Source organism: Triturus cristatus, chromosome 6, assembly GCF_964204655.1.
Source record: "Triturus cristatus chromosome 6, aTriCri1.1, whole genome shotgun sequence".
In the NCBI taxonomy this organism is placed as follows: domain Eukaryota; kingdom Metazoa; phylum Chordata; class Amphibia; order Caudata; family Salamandridae; genus Triturus; species Triturus cristatus.
In genome coordinates, this window is record NC_140589.1 from 1,825,859,233 (window position 1) to 1,825,881,566 (window position 22,334).

General features: G+C 46.3%; 1 protein-coding gene across 1 annotated transcript in view; it reads left to right on the plus strand.

Annotated features, from left to right (window-relative positions):
- ASXL2 (ASXL transcriptional regulator 2) overlaps positions 1–22,334 on the plus strand; it is a 516,529-nt gene that overhangs the window by 206,914 nt on the left and 287,281 nt on the right. The window contains exon 2 of the mRNA XM_085613205.1: positions 19,396–19,478. Coding sequence (XP_085469331.1) covers positions 19,396–19,478 — 83 coding nt within the window. The remainder of the gene's footprint in view (positions 1–19,395; positions 19,479–22,334) is intronic.

Here is a 22,334-nt window from a genome sequence, read left to right on the forward strand (position 1 = left end):
TAATAAAGAACACATTGTATTATATTGTGCGACACTCCGAGAAGCCAAAAGTAATTAGAAGGCGCTATTAGCATGCACTTGGGTGACAGGACGCTATAGAATGTTTGTATGGGGAAAACATTGTAATTAGGACCGACCATAAGCCTCTGGTAAATGTTTTATCTCCTGGTGGAGGTAGAACTATGACAGGTAGACTAGACAGATTAGCAGCAAAGCTACAGACCTTTCGTTCCAGAACAGAGTATGCCCCTGGTATTATAAAACGTACACGCACTCTGCATGTCTCGATTGCCACCGCAGTGATATAGAGTCTGTGAGGGAAAGGAAGCGGAGTGTGAGGTGGCTTTCACATTATGGTGCCGTATGGATAGGTCGTTTTGCATTCCGGAAGTCAATAGAGTAAAGCAATGAAGATGGATTTGGGAATGAGAAATTTTTTGAGTACATTACAAGTGATAGCCTCGAGGAAATTTGTCAGTTTAATTTCTTTTTTAAGGTGCAGCAGACATTAGCAGTGGGACATTGTGTGCCTATATGTGGTAATAAGATTCTCCCTCCCTTTGGTATAAGATTCACAAAGGGCACATGGGAATGTCCACTTTTGAAAGATGCATCACAGGTGTGTATTGATGACCTGCAAATGCACTTGGATGTGGGGATAGAGTGTGGTATTTGCAAGAACTGTGACAAGAGTGAAAATTTGCAGAATTGAATTCAAATGAGTGGAGATTCCAGAAGGTCAGTGGACACAGCTTGGACATGAAGACATTGCAGTGTTTGCCGCAGTTTCTAAAAAGGACGTGGATAGTGTCGTCAAAGAGGGTTATTATTCGAAGGGGCCAGAGAGGAGGATGGCCAAGAGGGTAACGTCTGAAGTGATAGTGGAATTTGTTGTTGATGTATTTGCTAGAGAAGGTCTTTCAGAAACCAGTGTATCTGATATTTCGCCCAGTTTGTATGTGGAAAAGTATCTGAACTATTTGGGTGTGGCTTACAAGATAGTTATGATTTTTCACCCTGAAGCCAGTGGTCAGGTCGAGACGTTTTATATGATCACAAAGGATCCTGTGCAGCTGAGGCGGTGTGAGTTGGAAGAGAGGGCGGTGTGAGTTGGAGTGAGTTGTAGTCGTATCGAACTACTGTTCATTTAGTAGTTGGTTTCATCTTCTGAGGGGTAGTATTTCTGTTTCAAAGAATAAATGTGATATTGCATGGGAATGGATCATTGGAAACTTGGAAAGAGAGTGGAAATTTATCAAATTAAAATAAAGGAGCAGGTGATTCGCAAATGGGGAAAATTGAGGTAGGACAGTTAACTTGTGTCAAATTGCCGGATATCTCAGGGGAAGGAACACTTGCTTGGTCCAATCCTCAGGAAGTCCTGCAAGTGTCGAGAGGGGCTGTAAGGATGAAAAGAGACGGAGTGGAATCTTGGATGCTTGTTTGTATTTGATGGGTCAACGCTTCTACACTCAACGCTGCACGAAAGTAATGATGATGGAAATGTCTTTTTGGATCTGGAGTTTCTTTGCAGACCTTTGATGGCGATAAATTATGCGTGGAAGTTGATACATCGGTTGTTCATGAAAGTTGGGGTCTGTGTGATATGGAGAATGATACAGTGTAAGAGTGGTGAGCAGCGTACGGTCACGTAGAATTAACTCGTCTGGAAAATATTGTGACTCCTATATATCTTCTATTTCATAAGTAGAGGCCTCTTAACACTGAGTGTATGCAACTTCTCGTGATGTTGTCGCGTCTGAGTTTTTTGGTCATGGGAAGACATGTATTTTTATGCATTGTGTTTGTTATTTCTTTTCTTCAGAGGAGGTGTGTGGTATGTTGTTTTGTGTCGCAGGTATTGCCGCATATAGTATACGTTGTGAGAATGTGAGTTGTGGGGTTTTGGAGGGGGCGGTTGGGGAGATGAGTGGCCGGTGCCTGCTCGCTCAATTTCTGGAAATGTCTGAGTCTTGGTAACAAACAACTTCAAATCTCCCGGTTCCTGTTTGCTCATTTCTGACGCTACTCACAGCTGCGTCGTCTCTCACTTCTGTCCATAATAAGGCGCTTGGGAGGATGGGGGGCTAACAAGCATATGTAATTCACAATTATATCACTGTGACATCACAATAAGTAATGTTAAACCCTTCTAATATTCCCCACTTGCAAAAAACAACCATTGGCATAACCAGGGCTTTAAGTGGGCCGGGTCCAAAGCAGCTGCTGAGACGGGTCCGTTTCGGGCTCTGCGTTTCTGCCTTCACCCTCAGGGTGAAAAAAAAAATCTGAACTCTGCAGCAGTGCCACCCTCCACTGCCAGTGATGTAACTTGAAAGAGACTCGTTCTAGTTCTTTCACAGTCTCATGTCAGAACTGAAGCATTTTCAATATTATATACAATGAAGACATAGTTGCTGCTTATTTATCTTCTGCAACTAACAACCATAGACAAAGCCAATAGTCCTTGCTTGTTGTAGGTGTAAAGTTCCCTGTTTTATTATATATCTGGATGTAATGACAGAAGCAGCAAAATAACAGTCGGGCGGCACACTAAGCTAAGCACAGATTTTAGCTTATGTGTTGAAAAGCCCCCTGTGGTGTTTAAGTAGTATGTTTAAGGAGACGCCTAAGGATCAAAAAAGTTCCCAGTAGATTTAATGATTTAAATTGTGTTTATTGTATTTTTATATCTTTATCTTCTTTCCCCACTTTTGTTTATTTTTTCTTCTCTCTTCATTAGATCTCGCCTGACCCAGCGCATGCGCTGCTCTGGCGAGACTTATTGAGAGGGCTCCAAAAAGTGCTACCAGGCCAGCCTAGAGCTACAGTGCATGTGCGCGGGCGCGCGCGCCGCTCTATACCGCGATTACTTTCACTTTCGCAGCCGCACGGCCACTTTGATGTTTGATCGCGATCACTTTCACTTTCGCAGCCGCACGGCCGCTTGGCATAGCCAATAGGTCTCGCTTTTGGGACCTTATAAGTATTTAGTTATGCAACTGTTGCATTGCTAAACACTTATAAGGTCCCAAAGGTGAGATCTATTGGCTATGCCAATGCTTGTTTTTTGTTTGCTTCTAGTTTAATTTGTTGTTGTTGCAGTTTTCTCATTAAGGAGGGGAGATATATGGTGCTTAAGTAGTATGTAGTATTTAGTATGGAGCTTATTCTACAGACTTTGTATAGCATGTTCTTGTTTCTCTGGAGCCTGCGTTATGTGCCTGGTAGTGTTTGGAATGGGTTGGGCGAGGGATTGGAACACCTGAGAGTCAGCTGGTGCTGATCCTGTGAGCCCTCATTACATGCATCCTGTTTCACCTTGCCTACAACATTAAAATCTACATGAGACTTATGAAGACTGTTGGAAATTACTTCGCCACACCCTTAAGTAAATTGGCCACGCCCCTTTGAGAGACCCCACCAGTTTTTTCATCCCACTTAAAGCCCTGTGAATAACCAAAGAAAAAGCTGGAGAGATTTCTGGTTTGTTCTACTTTTTTTTAATCACAAGTAGGTTTTCCACTTATCAATGTCTAATTGATTTCAGAAACGGTAGAAAGGGCACTGTTGTTAAACAGACATGTGGAAATTGGTATTACACCTTTAAACTGCATTTAGTAAACAAAATGTGTTGAGGGTAATTTTTAGGTCGAGCCTGGGCCGCGCATGCACTGCTCTGTGAGGCCTGTTGTAATGTACACTGTGGCTTAAAGCCCCTTCTCTCTTTTTTAATTTGTTCCTCTTCGTGTCTTTTACAAAAGCATGCTTCTGTTTGGTCGGCATGTCTAATTCCTCCCACCTTTTGTTGCTTTTGATCCTCCCTGCGGACTGCTCCTGCTACATGTAGTTTTCCACGTTCGGGAATTAACATGGATTTGTGCGCACTCCTTTTTTTGTTTTGGTGATGGCTTTTTAACCCCTTGCCTGCTCATGACGGAACCACTCCGTCATGAGCCACGGGCGCGGTGTGCTCATGACTGAGTGGTTCCGTCATGCTGCGGCCGTTGGCGGCCGCTCCGCCCACGCGGCACTGATTCCCCGCCTGTGCGGGCGAACAATGCAAGTGGGCGGAGTCGTGACGGAACCACTCCGTCATGAGCACAGTGCGCCCGTGGCTCATGACGGAGTGGTTCCGTCACGAGCATGGCGGCGCCGCGCTGACACCGAACCCCCCCAGCGCCGCGGCGGAATTCGTGCCGCGGCGAAGGGGTTAAAAGAGGCATCACATACGCTGTGTTTATATTTTGCATTAGACTTTACAGATGCCATGTTTACATTTTGCAGTGCGCTTTTCAATTAGTTTGCTATACCACTGCCCGTACATTTTGTCTTTGTTTATTTAACAAACTAGTATATATTATTATGCTTTGTCGCTTCTTTAAATACTAATAAAATGTGGCTGTTATCAAGGGTTTTGCATTTTTTTCATCGCATATTAGGGTGCGTTTGTTTAACACATTTAATCCAACCACAGTCTTTTTTTGAATAAAACCACTCAGTGTCTTTCTTTTACATTTTTTATGTGTAGTTAGGGCTCTTTGGATTCTGTGTTTTTCCTGTGTTTACAAACACAAACAGTCCTCAAGATTTCCTCTCAGTTGATTCTCAAATCTTCTTGCGAAACCAAACTTTTTTCAAATTGCTAATGGCCCATCAGGGGTGGAGTAGAAGGTTGCAGTCAAGCATTATATGGCAACCAGCCCCTTAGGTATGTTAAACACAGTTTATTATGTAGTGTTCACACTTCTTAGTAGGTCCTGGAAGGGTGTGACCAAATGCAGACAGACCTGCTGTGACAAGACTCAGTTCGTAATGCTGTCTCTGGGTTCCAGTCAGCTTTGTTATCCTGGCTTTTGGCTGAAAACCTCTGAACACACAAGGACATGTTCTTTGCAGCAGGCATCTTAATCCTCTGTGCTACTTTAGCATGAGTGGAAACAGCCACTGGATAAAACTCAGATCTCTCTCCAGCAGGAACAGTAATCACCAAAGTTACCTTTACATTTTTATTGTTGCCTGAAAACCTCTGGACACACAAGGTCACGTTATTGGCAACAGGAATCTTAATCCTCTGTGCTACTTTAGCATGAGTGGAATCAACCACTAGATACAACTCAGATCTCTCTCCAGCAGGAACATTAATCACCAAAGTTACCTTTACAATGCAGCACCACCTCAGCACCACTGTAGCACCAATTCAGCATCAGTTCAGCCCCACCTCAGCACTAGCGCAGCCCCCACCTCAGCACCAGCGCAGTCCCCTCCTCAGCACCAGGGCAGTCCCACCTCAGCACCAGCACAGCCCCACCTCAGCAGCAATGGCACAAACGCAGCACCACTTCATCATCAGTGCAGCACCACATCAGCATCAACTCAGCACCACCAGAGCACCAGCAGAGCACCACCACCTCAGTATCACTCAGCACCACCTCAGTATCACTCCGCACACCCTCAGCATCATCACCACCTCCTTATCAGTGCAGCACAACCTCAACACCAGCGCAGCACCGCCTCGGCACCAGCGCAGCACCACCACCTCAACATCAATACAGCACAACCTCTGCATCAGCACAGCCCCACCTCAACACAAACACAGCCCCACCTCAGCGGCGATTCAGCACCAACACTGTACCACTTCAGCATCAACACAGCACCACCTCAGCATTAGCCCAGCATCACCACAGCACCAACTCCGCACCACCTGAACACCAGCTCAGCACCACCTGAACATCAGTGCAGCATCACCAACTAAACATCGCTCAGAACCACCTCAGCATCACTATGCATCGCCTCAGTATCACTCTGCATCACCTCCCCACCAGCACACCACCACCTCAGCCTCACTCAGCGCCACATAACTATCATTCAGCATTGCCAGAGCATCACCTCCGCACCAGCACACCACCACCACCTCAACACCACCTCAGCCTCACATAACTATCATTCAGCATCACCTCCGCACCAGCACACCACCACCTCAGCACCGCCTCAGCCTCACATAACTATCATTCAGCATCACCTCCGCACCAGCACACCACCACCTCAGCACCACCTCAGCCTCACTCAGCACCACATAACTATCATTCAGCGTCGCAAGAGCATCACCTCCGCACCAGCACACCACCACCTCAGCACCGCCTCAGCCTCACATAACTATCATTCAGCATCACCTCCGCACCAGCACACCACCACCTCAGCACCACCTCAGCCTCACTCAGCACCACATAACTATCATTCAGCGTCGCAAGAGCATCACCTCCGCACCAGCACACCACCACCTCAACACCACCTCAGCCTCACATAACTATCATTCAGCATCACCTCCGCACCAGCACACCACCACCTCAGCACCACCTCAGCCTCACTCAGCACCACATAACTATCATTCAGCGTCGCAAGAGCATCACCTCCGCACCAGCACACCACCATCTCAACACCACCTCAGCCTCACATAACTATCATTCAGCATCACCTCCGCACCAGCACACCACCACCTCAGCACCACCTCAGCCTCACTCAGCACCACATAACTATCATTCAGCGTCGCAAGAGCATCACCTCCGCACCAGCACACCACCATCTCAACACCACCTCAGCCTCACATAACTATCATTCAGCATCACCTCCGCACCAGCACACCACCACCTCAGCACCACCTCAGCCTCACTCAGCACCACATAACTATCATTCAGCGTCGCAAGAGCATCACCTCCGCACCAGCACACCACCATCTCAACACCACCTCAGTATGCCCTCCGAATCTGGCATCTGTTGATTCTCCCCGTCCGCTGCTTCTGTTGTAATTCAGGTACTATTTCCCAACATCCACCCTCCCATTGTTTATGCCCCCCTAACAAAAAAAATATATATATATAACAAACAAGCAGGAAGAAGTTGCCAGCATTTCAAGGACAAAAAAACTAGAGGACATTTTTTTATGTTAGTTCATTTTTTAATACGGTCGTTCAGTTGTACGTAATGTCTTTTTGGGTATATATAAGGTTACAAAAATGCTTTGAAAACTTTTATTGTAACTTTTCAACATACTGCACAGCAGACACATTGCTCTACAACATAGCTTAAAGACATTAGCAAAGCTAATAGCTCTGGCTAAACACTTATAAGGTATCAAAGGTGAGACCTATTAGCTATACCAATGCTTGTTTGGCTAGTCAACCCTCCTGTAAATGCATTTTTGGTTCCTGTTGTTCTTTGTGCAGCTTCAAAGCACAAAAGTGCTGCACGTTTGCACTTCATTGGGAGATAGAAGGGTTAATCGTGTGAAGTTCTCTATTACTTCTCAGATAAGAGATTCAAATATAACTCACATCTGGGCCTCTCTCCCACATAAAGGGGGTTCTACCAGTGTCAAGGGGGTCAGCAGACATCCTGAGGCCTGGGTATACTAATGCAAGCAGCTGCAGTGTTTGAACGCAAGGTGGCGCCGCTCACCCGCCTTGTGCCTCAGGCAAGGGGAATGGAGTCCCCTCTAACAGTAGTGTGGGGATGGTGGGGCGGGACTCCGCCACCTGCAAAATCCATAATTTGTGCATTTTAATAATTGGCGGACGAACCATGCACAGCATGGCGAGAGGACGTGACGTCACTGCAAGAGCTGCGAATTTGCAGCCAGGTTTATGTCCCGTCGTTTCTGATTCTGGGCAAATCATTTATTCGTCCTTGCATACAAATTAGAATTTAAAAAATAATTACAAATATCTGACGATGTGTAATGTAACTGGTGCTCATGTAAAGCGCTCCGATGCCCCTGGGCCTCGTTGGCACTATATAAAACAGCAAACATAAATTAAATGAAGCATACTTTCTTTTTCGATTAGGTGCGCTACCTGAATTAACTTTTTGTAGTCTGTTAACTATCTGGGGAATCCTGTAGACATGACATATATATTCGTGTCTGTTCGGAACAGACGAAGCTAAATGTATTTTACAGTAAAGGGAGCAAAGAGTAGTGGGAATTAGACAAAGAGTAGGTATGAAGGGCTGAAAAATTAGCTTTGTTGAAGCTTTTCAAAGTATAGTCATTTTAAATAGCGCCGAAGTCTGCAGCTTCGTCATTGCTAGGTGCTGTAAAGAACACGTGTCAGCTTAATGGTAATAAGCAGGGCCGGACTGGCCGTAGCAGGCACCGGGTGTTTTCCCAGTGGGCCGGAAGGGTGGGGGCCAGTTTTTGACCCGTGGGGGCTGGTTTTTTCAACAGTGCTGCAATGTCGTCCCCCTGTAAGAAAAGCGGCACTAGCAGCCAAACTGGCGATTATCAGAAGCTCCACCCCCCCCCCCCCCCTTACCCCCCCCACTGCAATCTCCCCACCGGGGCAGGCCAAATGGAATTGCCAGGGCTGGTTTCTGTTCCCAGTCCGGCCGTGGTTATAAGTTTAGCGACGTCAAAGGGAGGAAAGGCTGAACTGATCGCGGTCCTTCAAACTTGCGACTTGTGACGCCAGGGCTTAAAGTCAACCGGGTCCCTCCAGGTCTTAGACCCAGTAGTAATTATGAACGGAGAATGAAACGGTTCCCTTATTGGGCCCTCTATTCATATCCTTAACTGTAATGGCAAAAAACATTGACCGATTTTTGCACTAAGAATGTAAAAAACATTAAGTAATCGCTGTCATTGATTTAGTTTCTGTTTATATTTCACGTTCTACTTCATATTGCATTCCCTAACAATGTTTGCTATTTCCGGGATGGTTACAGTAGCGGCCAGTGAATGGTGGGTGGGGAGGAGGTGGAGAACGGGGACGGGAGGTGGGAAACAGGACTCCGGGGGAGACCAGCGGGAGCGTCGCCCTCCCCCTCCAAAAACGACAGGAAAGGAATAAAAATACAAAACTCGTTTTATTTTTTCTTTCCTGACAAATCTTGGGAATGGGGCCCGGTGGTGACAGGCAGTGAGGGGTGTGATGGTTTGGCTGGCTGTCTCAGGCCGGCCAAACAATCATGCGCGGTGAAATCTCTCTCCAACCCAGCAACGCAGGTGGGTTGGACAGAGCAGGCTCAGACTCCGTCTGTCCTGGAGCGCAAATCGAGGGCACGACAGCAGCTTCAGGATTGGCCGCAGGGCATTCTGGGAGCCGGTGCCTTCCTGACAAGGTGAAAAGGAGCAGAAGAACGCAGCGGAAGCAACTGCAGGGAAGTTTTTTAAAATGTTTTTTATTCCCCCACCCATCGCAATTCCTAGTGCTCCCCCCCACTCCTCCAGCATACTGGTCGCTCCTGGGGGGAGGGGGGGGGGGGCAAAAAAATAAAAACCCTTTACCTGCTCGTCGCATCAGGCTCCTCGATTTTCCAGGCACCCAGAGTGCACTGGCCAATCCTGACGCTGCATTCATGCTTCTGAAAGCAGCGTCCGGATTGGCCTGAGCTTTGTTGATTTGCGCTCCCACACAGTCTGAGAGCCCGTGCCTGATCTCGCCAACCCAGCAATTCAGCTGTGGTTGGCGAGAGCTCCACTGCGCATGTGGGGTTGGCCGACATGAGACAGCCGGCCAAACCCACTCACATGCACAATGAAGGCAGTGCCCACCACTCCCACTTCAGCCTGTCATAACCGTGGCCCCGCCCCCCAAGACTCAGCACAAGAAAAATAACACGATAATAAACGAGTTTATTATCGTTTTATTTTCCATTCTTTGGGCTACTGGCAGGTGGGGTGACACTTGCTGCTGGATGGTTAGCATATTACACTTGTATAGCGACTACTTTCAACTGAGTCGCCTCCCTGTATTAATAACGGGCCACGACTGAGAGCTCTGGAGTGGAGGCCAAAGGCAGAACAAAGTTTCTCACAGTGTCTGCCAGTGAGTGAAACAGCTGGTCAGAATATAGGCACATCCAATCATTGGCCTCTCTGCAGTGTGCACAGAGCCAATCCAAGATGCAATTGTGATTAGGTGCATAAAGCAGGTAAACTGGTGTCAAAGTATTGACAAGGCAAAAAGTAAAAGAAAATACAGTGCTTACAAGTGAGTGGGTGCGATGTGAGTTTAGAAGTGATGAAGTGCAGGGGGTGTGAGGATGTGCATTCAAGAGACAGTGAAAAGAGGATACAGAAGAGGAAAGAGATAAGACTAAAGATATGCAGAGGAGAAAAGGGTGTGCATGTCCAACATAGTGTGAATCTAACAAGAGTGATTGAGACACTGTCAACTACCCCCTCCATTCCTGCAGTCCCGCAATTTAAGAATTGAAACATTTTCAATATTGATTATTAAAACAAAATCATTGTTAGTCATTTATCTTAAACAGCTAATGACCATTGATAAAGCCAATAGTCCTGGCAGGTTTATAGATATTTGTTGTTGTTGCGTTATATGTCTGGATGCAACATCAAAAAGCACAGCGGGGACCCGAAATACTGATGGGTGGCACACTGTGGGAGTCACAGAAATTGTGTTTTACTTGTTTAAGCCTCGCCCTTGATAACTTAGATCACACCCCTTTTTAGAGACCCCCCACCCACACACTTTTTTCATTCCGCTTAAATTACGACGTGACACCTTTTTGTTTAAAACATTTTTTGGATTTAAGTGGGTTAGCTTACAAAGACTGCCCTTCACCCGACCTCCCTGACACTAAATCAAGGAATAAAGACGGCTGTTCATCCTCTTTTCCTTGAAATCTAAGTGATAGTTTTGTAAGTCATACTCGGGTACACAGCGCCCTCTGCTGGTGCACAACGGCATGGCCAGACGTAAGCGTGGAGAATGGCTTCTCTTCCACCTGCCAGTCAAGCTAACTTGATTAGTTTGTGAGTCCTCAAAGGACTTGTGTGATAGCTTCTGTTGAGTGTAACCTCCTTGCTATATGTTAATGCTGGTGTTTAGTTTAGCCTGCTCTACACGCTTCAAGTTGAGAATAAAAGGCTCACACAGGCGGGTGAAATGCTTAAACCGGGCTTGGGAGTTAGAGCTATATTTTCCTGGTTCCGAATTTGTTATTTTACACCAGAGACATGAGCTAAACTAAGGCGAACTATAAACACCAAACCCCGTGGTGCTTCACAAACATAGAAGTAGGTCTACATTTTCACATCGACCCAGGTGCACAGAATGGCTTACTGTACATCACTTGTCAACATCAAATACGCAGACAATGAGGCAATGATAACAAAAAAGGCAACTTTTGCACACAGGACCGACTTTGTTAATTACATTGCTGTCTGGTAAGGGCTGGTATCTAAATCTTCCCTGGCACACATGAACCCCGACCTGCCGCTTTGTTCTGTGGCCTCTTTGAACATCTTGACATTTGCCAATTTTACTCTAATGTGCTGGGGCAGGTTTTTGAAAACTGAGGCTGTTCCGTCAAATCCGAGACTCCTGTTCACCCCAGTTAAGATCAGATCCCTGACACAAATAGGTCATTACCTGTTTTGCTAGAGGATGCTGTGCAGGGAGGCCTGCTCACACCACACACCACTTAACAACCTCCATGCTTTCCTCCTCAATATATATATCTGTTTTGTTGAACATTCTAATACAGTTGACTATTATTTTTCAGATTTTAATAATACCCTTGTAAGTTGTCGGGTTGTGGAATTTACCTGTTTCCTAAGGCTTTGAAACTTGGGCCCGTCCCAAAGTGTTTCTCAGTGACGTCTGGTCTCTGCGCCGCTCCCTGCCTGGCTCCGCAAGACCAGGACTCTGCTCCCAGTCCCTAAGAGTCCTGTTCAGTCCTGCTGTCCGCCCGCTGCCTTCCACTATTGTCGTGGTAATTTTGGCATTTACTTTAAGTTTTCTTCTGGATTGCACCAGTGGTTTGTGCTGGTCAGGATCTGGTTTCGTCCAGTTGCGCTTCTTTCCCCTGCTGTTTCCCGCTCCTGCAGTTTTCCTCCCAGTCTTCGCCCTCTCAAAGGAGTACTTATTGAGGCCACTGTGCACAGCAGCCACGCCGCCAAAGGCTAGGTTTTCAGCACCCATCTGCGCCTGGACCACAGCCAGCGCCAAGACCCCTGACCCTCTTGCCACCTGCTGATACACCGCTGGGGAATTCGTGGTGCTGAACCCCAGAAACTAAAGCAACAGCTGCTTTACCTCTGCACTACGGTCAACTACAGTTTCCTTCACCTGCCAACACTGCCACTTCTCCTGCAACACAACCTACTAAGAATCACACGCCTCTCCCACTCAGAAGACCTTAAACAACCCGGTACTGCTCTAATGTATCCTGCTCAACGCCCACCACGGTAAACTGGGGCACAATCCCCACCCTCAACAACATTGCCTTCATCACCAAAACTTGGCTCAGCCCCTCCTCGAACCCCGACATCGCCACCCCTGATGGCTGCAAGATGATACACTGTGACTGCACCAAAAAACAAGGGAGACCAAAAAACAAGGGGGAGGCATCACCATCATCTTCAAGGAAACGATCGGATGCACCTTCACCAATGGCGTTACCATGCCTCTCATGGAGCATATCAAGTTCCAGCTACAGACAGACGTGAAGACCATGGGGCACTCTTGCCTAAAGACCCCCAGGACCTCGTCCAACTTTCTGCGACGCCATCTCTAACCTCATTGCCCCCCTGACCGTCAACTCCCACAACTATGTCCTTCTTGGCAACCTCAACTTCCATATCGATGACCCCAATGACGCAAACTCAGTCGCCCTCCTAGAGAACCTCAACAACATTGGCCTCACCCAACTTGTCACCGGACTGACTTACAGGGCCAATCATACATTCGACTCAATCTTCACCTCCAGTGATCGAATCAAATTCAGACACACCACAGCACTCACCTGGACTGACCATGCCATTGTACACTTAACCATCGCCGAAGCCCCTCACACCATCACTAAGCATCACACCTCCTCCGACCACAGCTGGAGCAGGGTCACCAAAACCCATTGGATACAGCCCCTCACCACCACCCAACCCGAAGCCTCAGCACTTCTTCTCCACCTGGATCACCAACTGCGCTGACATAGTCGCCCCACTGAAACCAGCAAAAGCCAACAAAACCTCAAAACATGTCAGCTGGTACACCCCAGCGCTCATGACCGCCAAGCACAACTGCTACTGACTGAAGAAACAATGACGCATCACAAAGAACTTTCTGACAGAGCCGTCCTCAAAACAGCCCTCAGCAACTATCACCAGCACATCAAGGAAGCCAAGAAAGCAACCCTCACCGCCCTAATCGTCACTGCAGCCAACCTTACAAAGGAACTATTCCAAATAGTCAAGGAATTCTCCAAGCCGACAGCCACAGAGAACACCATCCACACATCCCAAGAACTCTGCGACACTCTCACTGACTGCTTTCACAACAAGTAGTAGTAGTAGTAATGACTTCATTCGATTGTAATCTTTACAATCATAAAAGCACAATTCATAAACATAGAAACATATTTCATGAACAATTTAAAAACAAGCTATCCAATTCATTTATAAGACGTATAGTTTGTGTAAACATTATAAAACGAGAGCAACAAGCAGAATAGACAAGATAAGAATATAAATAATTATACAGAGTTAAAAAAAAGGTTAACAAATTCAACAATAATAACAGCGTGATTATCCCTCCATACTTTTCCTGAAGATAATAGCTAATTTCAAGAAACTGCATACAAATAGGGTGCAGTCACAGTTCAGGAGTTGAAGGAAATAAAGTGCTGGTTTAATCTGTGTAAATTTTAGTTTTTTTAAACAAGGCTTTAAATATAGCCTCCGAGGTACTGTATAATAGGAACAAGTAAATAAAAAGTGCACCAAATCTTGCGGAGACTTCCCGTCGCAGCCGCAAGCAGGCAACACTTGGCCACGATGGGCCCCTCTTGGTACCGCCAGTAAGAGATGAAACAGGTCAAAACGGAACCTTGTCAATAAGAAATGATCATAACCAGACATAGGCCATGATAAATACGGTTCCATTTGTAGACATGTTTTAAGAAAAACATGTTTCCTGACACTGACTTTCAAAAGCTCACTCGCCTCCCGGGCAAGATACCTAGTTGTCAAAAATGTATTTTTCACGTAAGTAACATCTGCTTTAATTATGGTATTTGGGATTAAGAACAGGTCCGGCCGTCCCATTTCGGTAAAATGGTCATTGATGTACTTCAACCACGGGATCTTTAACCTACCATCCCAAGTTAGGGCTTCTTTTAGAATGTCATGAGTAAGAGGTATATCGTTGTTTAACCAAGAGTTCAACCAGCATAATAGGGGATTTGCTGCTATTCTATCGCTAAGGAAGGGTACACCTAACTCCTCGTGTACCGAGAAGTTTCCGGTTCCCCTTGGCAGCCTCAAAACCTTCTTTAAAAAATTATTTTCTACAGCCTCCAGGACTTGCATCTGGCTATAACCCCAGAGCTCGCTACCATAGCAGGCAACGGCAACGCTCTTAGCTTGATATAGTTTAAGCAAGGCAGCCACCGGGCTATTTCCCATTTTTCTCGCAAAGCCAAGTATGGCTGCGTTAACGCGTGCTACCTCGCCCTTTTTTTTAAGAACAGCAGGGCTCCAAGATAATTGATCATCAATAAGTACCCCGAGGTATGAGAAGGTTTTGGAAGTTGGAATTTTTTCCCCATTTATGATGAAAGAGTTTGGTTTTCGCGACCCTTGGCCGATTTTCATAACATATGACTTAGAATTATTGATACTTAGGCCTCGAGACTCCATGAAGTCATAAAATGAGTTTAAAAGTGTCTGGAGACCGATTGCTGTCCGTGAAATAAGGACAGCATCGTCCGCGTAGAGCAGTACTGGAACACCTTTTCGGCCTACATAAGGGTAATCCGCGCCTGTTCTTAACAAGTAATCCTCCAGCTCGTTAATATACAGGTTGAAGAGGAATGGGGCCAGGATACATCCTTGTCGGACACCCCGATTAATTCTAATATCCCCCGTCACTTTCAAGTCTTGAGTGTAACGGACATTAGCTTTTGTATCGGAGTGCAAATCAGCCAATAGGTGAATTAAAGTTGGCTCAACGCCCATCTTTGACATAATGTCCCATAGTTTACCTCTGTCCACGCAATCAAAAGCGGACGATAGGGAACTATTCATACGGCTTTTATGGACCTGCCGGGCCAAGGTATATTTGCCTATGATAAAATATAGGTTCAGACACTGGGTTACTGTAGAATGGCCAGGTCTGAAGCCATATTGTATTGGGGATATAACATTATTCTTATGTGCCCATGTTGTTAACCTATTCAAAATTACACCCCCTACTACTTTTGCTACAGAGTTTATTAAAGAAATTGGCCTGTAGCATAACGGGCTACTACGGTCGCCCTTTTTAAACACGGGAACTATTGTCGATTGCCCCCACGACTTCGGACATCCAGAAGTCGCAGCTGCTTTTATTACATTCTTGAGAACAGGGGCCCATAATAAAATACAAGATTTAAAAAGATCCGGAGGTAAGCCATCCGGGCCTGGTGCCTTATTACCAGTTAACCCTTGAATGGCCTTTTCTACCTCGTTGACTGAGAAACACAGAGAATTCTCCTTAGGAGTTAAAAAATCATAATATGCCTGTTGCTCGTTGCTTTTAAAGATCACACTGAAGTGAGTAATCCAATCCTCCTCCGGGATGTTAGTACCTAGTGCGGTATCACTGGGGTTATCAAACAAGGGTTTATTGATAATTTCCCAAAATTTACTGCTGTTACCCAGAATTGATGGGTCAAGCAAAGACTCCCAGGTACAGGCCTTAATCTCCTTTTTACGTTTATCAAGTGATTTTTTATAAATCAGTCGGAGATTTTTAATTAGACCTGGGTCTCTAGGTTTGATTTTTAATGCTTTTCTTAAGTCACTGCTTGCCTTAGAGCATATGTGATCAAACCATTTGGGAATATTTCTGGCTTGTCCCTTTACTGGAACTAATAACATGGAACCCACTATTGATACCACGTCCTCAAAAATAACTATGATTTGCTCTGGAGACATAGATGTTGATACACAATCCGCAAGTTCCTTACCACATGACTTGTTAATTTCATTATAAAAATGTTCATGATTTACCAAGTGCCATTTCAGACGACGTTTACCATTCACACATTTTAAAATTCCCTGATCTTCACAGTGCTTTCGCTGTTCAAATAGACCCCCACCCAATCTAATAGTTAGGGGGTTATGATCACTGTAGATGTTCGTTTGAATAGTAAAACTAGAAGCCTGATTGGCAAGGTCGGCAGATAATAATATGTGATCTATAAAAGATCCAAAACCTGATCCTTTAAATGTTGGAACATCATGGACCTTAAACTCCGGCACCATAGACATAGCTACAGACAGGTTATTTTCATTTAACAAATCATTTAGAAGAAGTCCACGCCTTGTGTGATCAAAGTGAAAACCATTCACACTATTACATCCCAGAGATCCCATGGGGGTGACTCGGGGGTTACCACATGGGTGTGCATTGAAATCTCCTACAATCAATAAATTAGGTGGCAGAGTGCCTGCGCCTTCTCCCAACATTTCTTTCAAAAGCTTTATATTACATTCCCCTTGGCTGGATATAGCATTTTAAAAATTAACTAAAGTCAGAGCATGTTTGCCTCTCTTCAGTTCAAGTACTTGAATATTTCTATTTGCATAATATCGATTACTTATATGGCAGGAAAAGGCTAAGTTAATAAAAATAGCCAGGCCACCCTTTGCTCTACCACTAACTGAGGGGGCTGCTGGCCTAAAGAAGCTTTGGTATCCTTCAATGAAGGCATTATTATCTTCCATCCATGTCTCTTGGAGGCATATAAGAGCATGTTTTTTAACAAATGCCAACCAAGCAGAATCACATAATTTATCAGCCAAACCTGCTACATTCCAGGAGACTAAACTCGCATAACAGACGTCATTGGTCTCAGTACCAGTAACAAATTCAGTAAAAATAGGTTCTAGTAACCGATTTGGTTGTTCAGTGTGTGTAACTCCCGTGGTTTCTGTTATAGAAGGTTTTGGATCTACATGGGCTGGATGAAGATTAAAAACTTTGGATGAATAATGCAATGTACTTATATGCTCATGTTTGACTAATGCGAGGCAGTCTATTAAGCAATCTGCATCTGGCTCTACATAATTACTACTATACTTTCACAACAAGATTCCCGCTATCTACAACAACTTCAACCAGACCTAACACTGTCAACCTCAACCAACCAGCGAATACCAGCCAAACACTCATCGCCTGATCTCCACTCACCACCCAGACAACCGCGGCCATCATGTCTTCCATCCACTCCGGAGCACCCACCGACCCCTGCCCCCCCCCCCCCACCTCTACAACCTCAGAGAGAACTCCATCAGCACGGAACTCACCAGCATCCTCAACACCTCCATCAACACAGCAACCTTCCCGGACAGATCGAAACATGCAGAAGTCAGACCTCTCCTAAAGAAACCGTCCATGGACCCCAGCGACCTCAACATTTATCGACCAATCTCCCTGCTCCCATACCCAGCCAAAGTACTCTAGAAAGCCATCAGCTCACCGAATTCCTGGAACATAACCACTTACTGGATGTCTCACAGTCTGGATTCCATGCCAACCACAGCACAGAGGCCGCGCTGATTGCAACCACAGACAGCATCACAACTTTTCTTGACCATGGAGAAACTATGGCCCTGATCCTCCTCAACCTCTCTGCTGCATTCAACACTGACTCCCACAACACCGTCATCAACAGACTCTAAAATGTCAGCATACAGCTCAACGCTCTCAAATGGATTGCCTCTTTCCTCACAGGACGCACATTGATTATCGGGCTGTCTCCTTTAACCTCCGCTCCCAAGAACATCATTTGCGGCGTACCACAAGGATAATCACCTTATTCAACACCTACATAACCCCCCTCGCAGACGCTGTCTGATCCCATGGCTTCAACATAATCTCCTACATTGACAACACTCAACTGATCCTCTCGCTCACCGAGGATCCCACCAACGCCAAAACCAATTTTTCCAGAGCTGTGACCAACGTAGTCAACTGAATGAGAGACCACTGCCTCAAACTGAACTTCAACAAGACCGAAGTACTAATTTTCAGGAACAACACCTCTGCCTGGGACCACAACTGAACTTGAACCAACCCCTGCACCAACAGACCTTGCACGCAACCTGGGAATCATCCTCAACAGTCAACTAACCATGAACCGACCGGTCAATGCTGTCGCCTCCTCCTGCTTCAAAACCCTTTGCACGCTCTTCAGAATCTTCAGATGGATCTTGGTCAACAGAAGAAAGACCGTCACTCAGGCCCTCGTCACCAGCTGCCTCTACTGCAGCAATGCTTTCTACATAATCATCTCCACCCAGCTCCTCAGAAGACTCCAGACCATACAGAATGCTGCAGCCAGACTCATCCTGGACCTTCCCAAAGATCGCACATCACCCCCCATCTTAGAAACCTCCACTGGCTCCCCATCCAGAAGAGATGCCAGTTCAAGGTCCTCGGGCACGCCTACAAAGTTCTACACGATCATGGACCAGCCTACATCAACCACCGACTGACCTTCCATCTACCTGCAAGACATCTGCGCTCCGCCTCACTCACCCTCACCGTATCTGTCACAGCCTTAGCGGGGGCCGCTTCTTCTCCTACATAGCCTCCAAGACCTGGTGCAACATGCCCCTCCACCTCTGAACAGAACCGTCCCTGGCAGATGTCAGAAGGTGACTCCAGACCTGGCTTTCCACAGAGACACGGCACCCCCAGTGCCCAGACACCCCTCGGGGTGACAGTGCTGTGCTTTACTATGTTGATTGATTGATTGTTCGTCAAGATGATGCTCGTCCGTTTATGAGCTTGGTTCCAATAGCGCACTACTGAGTCTGCTAAAACATGCCTTCTCTGGCTGCTCCCCTACCCTGAGGCATTAAGTGTCTACATTTAGGATTCATCGTCTGAGATTCTGAAAGGTGGGCCCTGGTGCGAGGAAAATTGTGCATATTTGGTAAATCTTTTGCAGCGCTAAACTCAAAGCACAATGATGGCGGAATGCGCCTTGAGGCCTTTGAAGCACAAAAACCTTCTAACAAAAATACAGAACGATTTAGGAAGAGAACATCATTTGAAAATGTTAAGATGTTGAGGCTCTATTTAGCTGAAATGGGGGTCACGTCGCGACGTAAGGGTGCAGCCTTGAAAATGTGATATCGGTGGAGTTTGCACCAGTACAGGCCATTGTCTCGCTTCACCTACTTTTTCACCACCTAGCAGCTCCTACTTTCATTACACCTCTGCACGTGCCTCCAGGTACTGCTCCGAATTTTTTAAGTCATGGAAATGTAGTTTCCCGCCCATTAAAACGCAAGTACCTTTCATGAAAATGTCTTCTTGGTTTGAGGAGGGATGTTAGATGTTATCAGAGTTTGACTCTCATGTTATGTTCTCTCTACCCTCACAGGTCTTGGAGAAGCACCCCAACACGCCCATGAGCCACAAAGAAATCCTGCAGGTGATCCAGCGCGAGGGGCTGAAAGAGATCAGGTGAGCGGGGGCGGGGCCTGGCACAGCAGTGCCAGGGTCTTGGAGGACATGCTTTAACCGGCATAGTTACAAAACTGGACTTCGAAGGAAATTGTTGGGCCTAAACCTTTTTGTTTTATGTATGTCTGTGATTCAGCTTTGTACGTACGTGTGGCTTTGTGAACATGCACCAGGTATGAGTGACTTGGGAGTATCTTTGGTGAAGGTTGTCACAAACTTGTATTTTTGAGAATAAAATAAAAAGTGTAAAACGATCAGAGCTTAATTTGTAAAAAAAAAACATAAGTGCCAGGGCTCTGGTCAGGAGACCTCTGCAGCTTGCTCCACCCATTTCCACTGTCATAATTGCTAATTAGCGTACCTACACAACTACTATCCAGCACACTGCTACAAGTATGACAATTCAGCCTATTCCATGTCCCGTAAGCTATAAAAATTGCTTGGGCGGCAGGTATTAGTTGCTTTTAATGCATACTGAATTATTGAACAATTGCTGTTCTGCTCATCTCTAAATTATACAAACAGCGCCACCATGTGCCAGCTGTCATAAGTGCCGGTGTCAACAATTAAGTGCTGGTACCGACAATTAAGTGCTGGTGCCAAGCACTGGAAACTACCGGCTCAAATTAAGCACTGAAAACGATCCTGTTTTACAAAGATTAACTGAAAGCTGCGACATGTGTTGCCGATTGGAAACAAATGATTCATAGCAATGCACCTGGGCATTACTGAAAGTTAGAGCTATTGGTGTTATCAATGCTATTGTTTTTAGGGTTCGGCTGGCGTGGGCTGCGCACATGCGCAGTCTCGCTGGCGAGATTTAACGTTAAGTATTTTCTGTAAAGGGCTTTAAGACCCGCCCCTTTTTTCCAATGGCTGGCGTCACCGTTTATGCTGAACGGTGGCCAGCCATTGGAAAAGAGCTGTTCATGACGTTTTTGTTCGGCTTTTTGAGCCGTCCCATTTGGACCGGCTCGTCTGCCTTCCGTGCGTCGTGAAAGCTTTCTTATCTTTATAGGGCCATGTGTTTCAAACACATGGCCCCATAAAGACAAGAAAGCTTTCACAACGGACGAAAGTGAAAGCGGACCGTGCTTCTTTTATTTCCTTCTCCGACCCACCTCACGGCTCCCATTGGCAGTTCGGTGCAATCCTCTTTAACTACACTTATTTCAGGCTCTTTCAGTAAAGTGCTTTAGTACATTTTCTATTTAAGGTGCTAGCTATTAAGTGCTTCGGGTGCACTTTTGATGAAATGTGCTGTCTAATGGTTTAGTTAGAATTTGTATGGAAGTGACAGAGTTTGGAAAGTGCTTGAAGTACAATTTGTATGAAGGGCACTGCCATTAACATGCATCTGTGGTTCGTATGGAAGGTAGGGTGTTAGTAAAGGGTTTCAAGAACAATTTTGAGTGGCGCGGTGTACTTGAGAGAGCCACAGTGACCTCAAGAGGTTTCATGTCCTTCCGCAGATAAGAGTTTGTTGTTTTATACACAAACTGATGTGTGTGCAATGTAGATCTCACACACTCCCTGCCCTGCCACAGGAAGGAAGCCTGGGTGAGGCACAGTGTCACCAGAAAGTCACGGGCGTGGGGAGGAATGTCTCTTGCGAAGGTGTTTAGTCACTGCCCTCCCATGTATCTGTGGGCTGTTTACGCGGCCCCCCTCTGTCTCAATATGAAATATGGCGGGAGGGGGGGGCCTCTCACCTTGTACTCTCACGGTCACCAAGGGTGTCAAGCGTTAGTCCAAAGAGGCCGCGGCCATGACCAGGGTCGGACAGAAAATTGACCCGGGCCCCAAAACAAAAGTGCCCCCATTAGTGAATTAGGAACTTTAAAAGCGTGCTTTGTCTGCTTAGTGGGGCAGTGTTGAACTTGTAACATGTTCTCGAAGTATTTTGTAAGGTGTGGGAGACTGCATAGATGTCAGCTTGCTGCAGGCAGTATTTGTTTTAATATCGGGGATGCCGGCTGTAAAAACGGTCACAGTAGACCCTAACACAGGCCCACAAACAGCCAAAAATCCGGCCCACACACTGACTGACCTGTCAGTTCAGTCGGGCACTGCCTGATTGCCCTATGGGCCAGTCCGACCCTGGCAATGTCAGATTTTCAGAATAACTTCTGTGTGTTTGAGGAGTTGTATTCAGATTTCTTTGGCAAACTTTTTTCTTGAGTAGGGTCTGAAAGTAGGGCCCTTAGCTCTCCTCTGGGGACCGCGTTGGAGAGCATTGTTCTTAAGCAAGCATGCTGTGCTGTACGTCTCCCTCCACTCTGAAGCCCACTCATCTCTGCTCCATTGCCAGCATTCCCTTGTAGCCCTCCTATCCGTCTAATTGCATCTTCTAAGGTGGGGGGGGGAGGTGAGTGTGTGGCTTCCTGAGTAGAGACTTCACCTGCCTTGCGCCCGGAAAGTGCACAAACAGATTCCCACTTTAAGCCACGATGAAACAAGGGCACCCTGAGCAGGGTCCTTGATGGTTCTTTGTATCGTAGTAGTAAACCCAGCCTGCAGGTGTTTACATATTATCAATGGCGGGCGTGTCACCATGTGGCTGTTGCAGGGAGACCTAGGAGAAATGTTTATCGCTTTAGTTAGGGCGCCCTTGCAGGATTATTTGGGGGAGAGATGGTTCGGAGGGCACAGGGTGCGGGGGGGGGGGGGGCGGGCATGGAACGATTATTCCGGGTTGGGGACTTTGAGCCGCTTCCCATGGAGCAGCAGTCGGGTTGTTGTGGGCTGTGAGATAGTGGGTGGGGTCGGTGCAGTGTGACGCTATTTTCATATTCAAGGTTTTCTTTGTGCAGTAATCTGAGAGATGCGGCCTGTAAACTGCTTGTCATAGTTTAC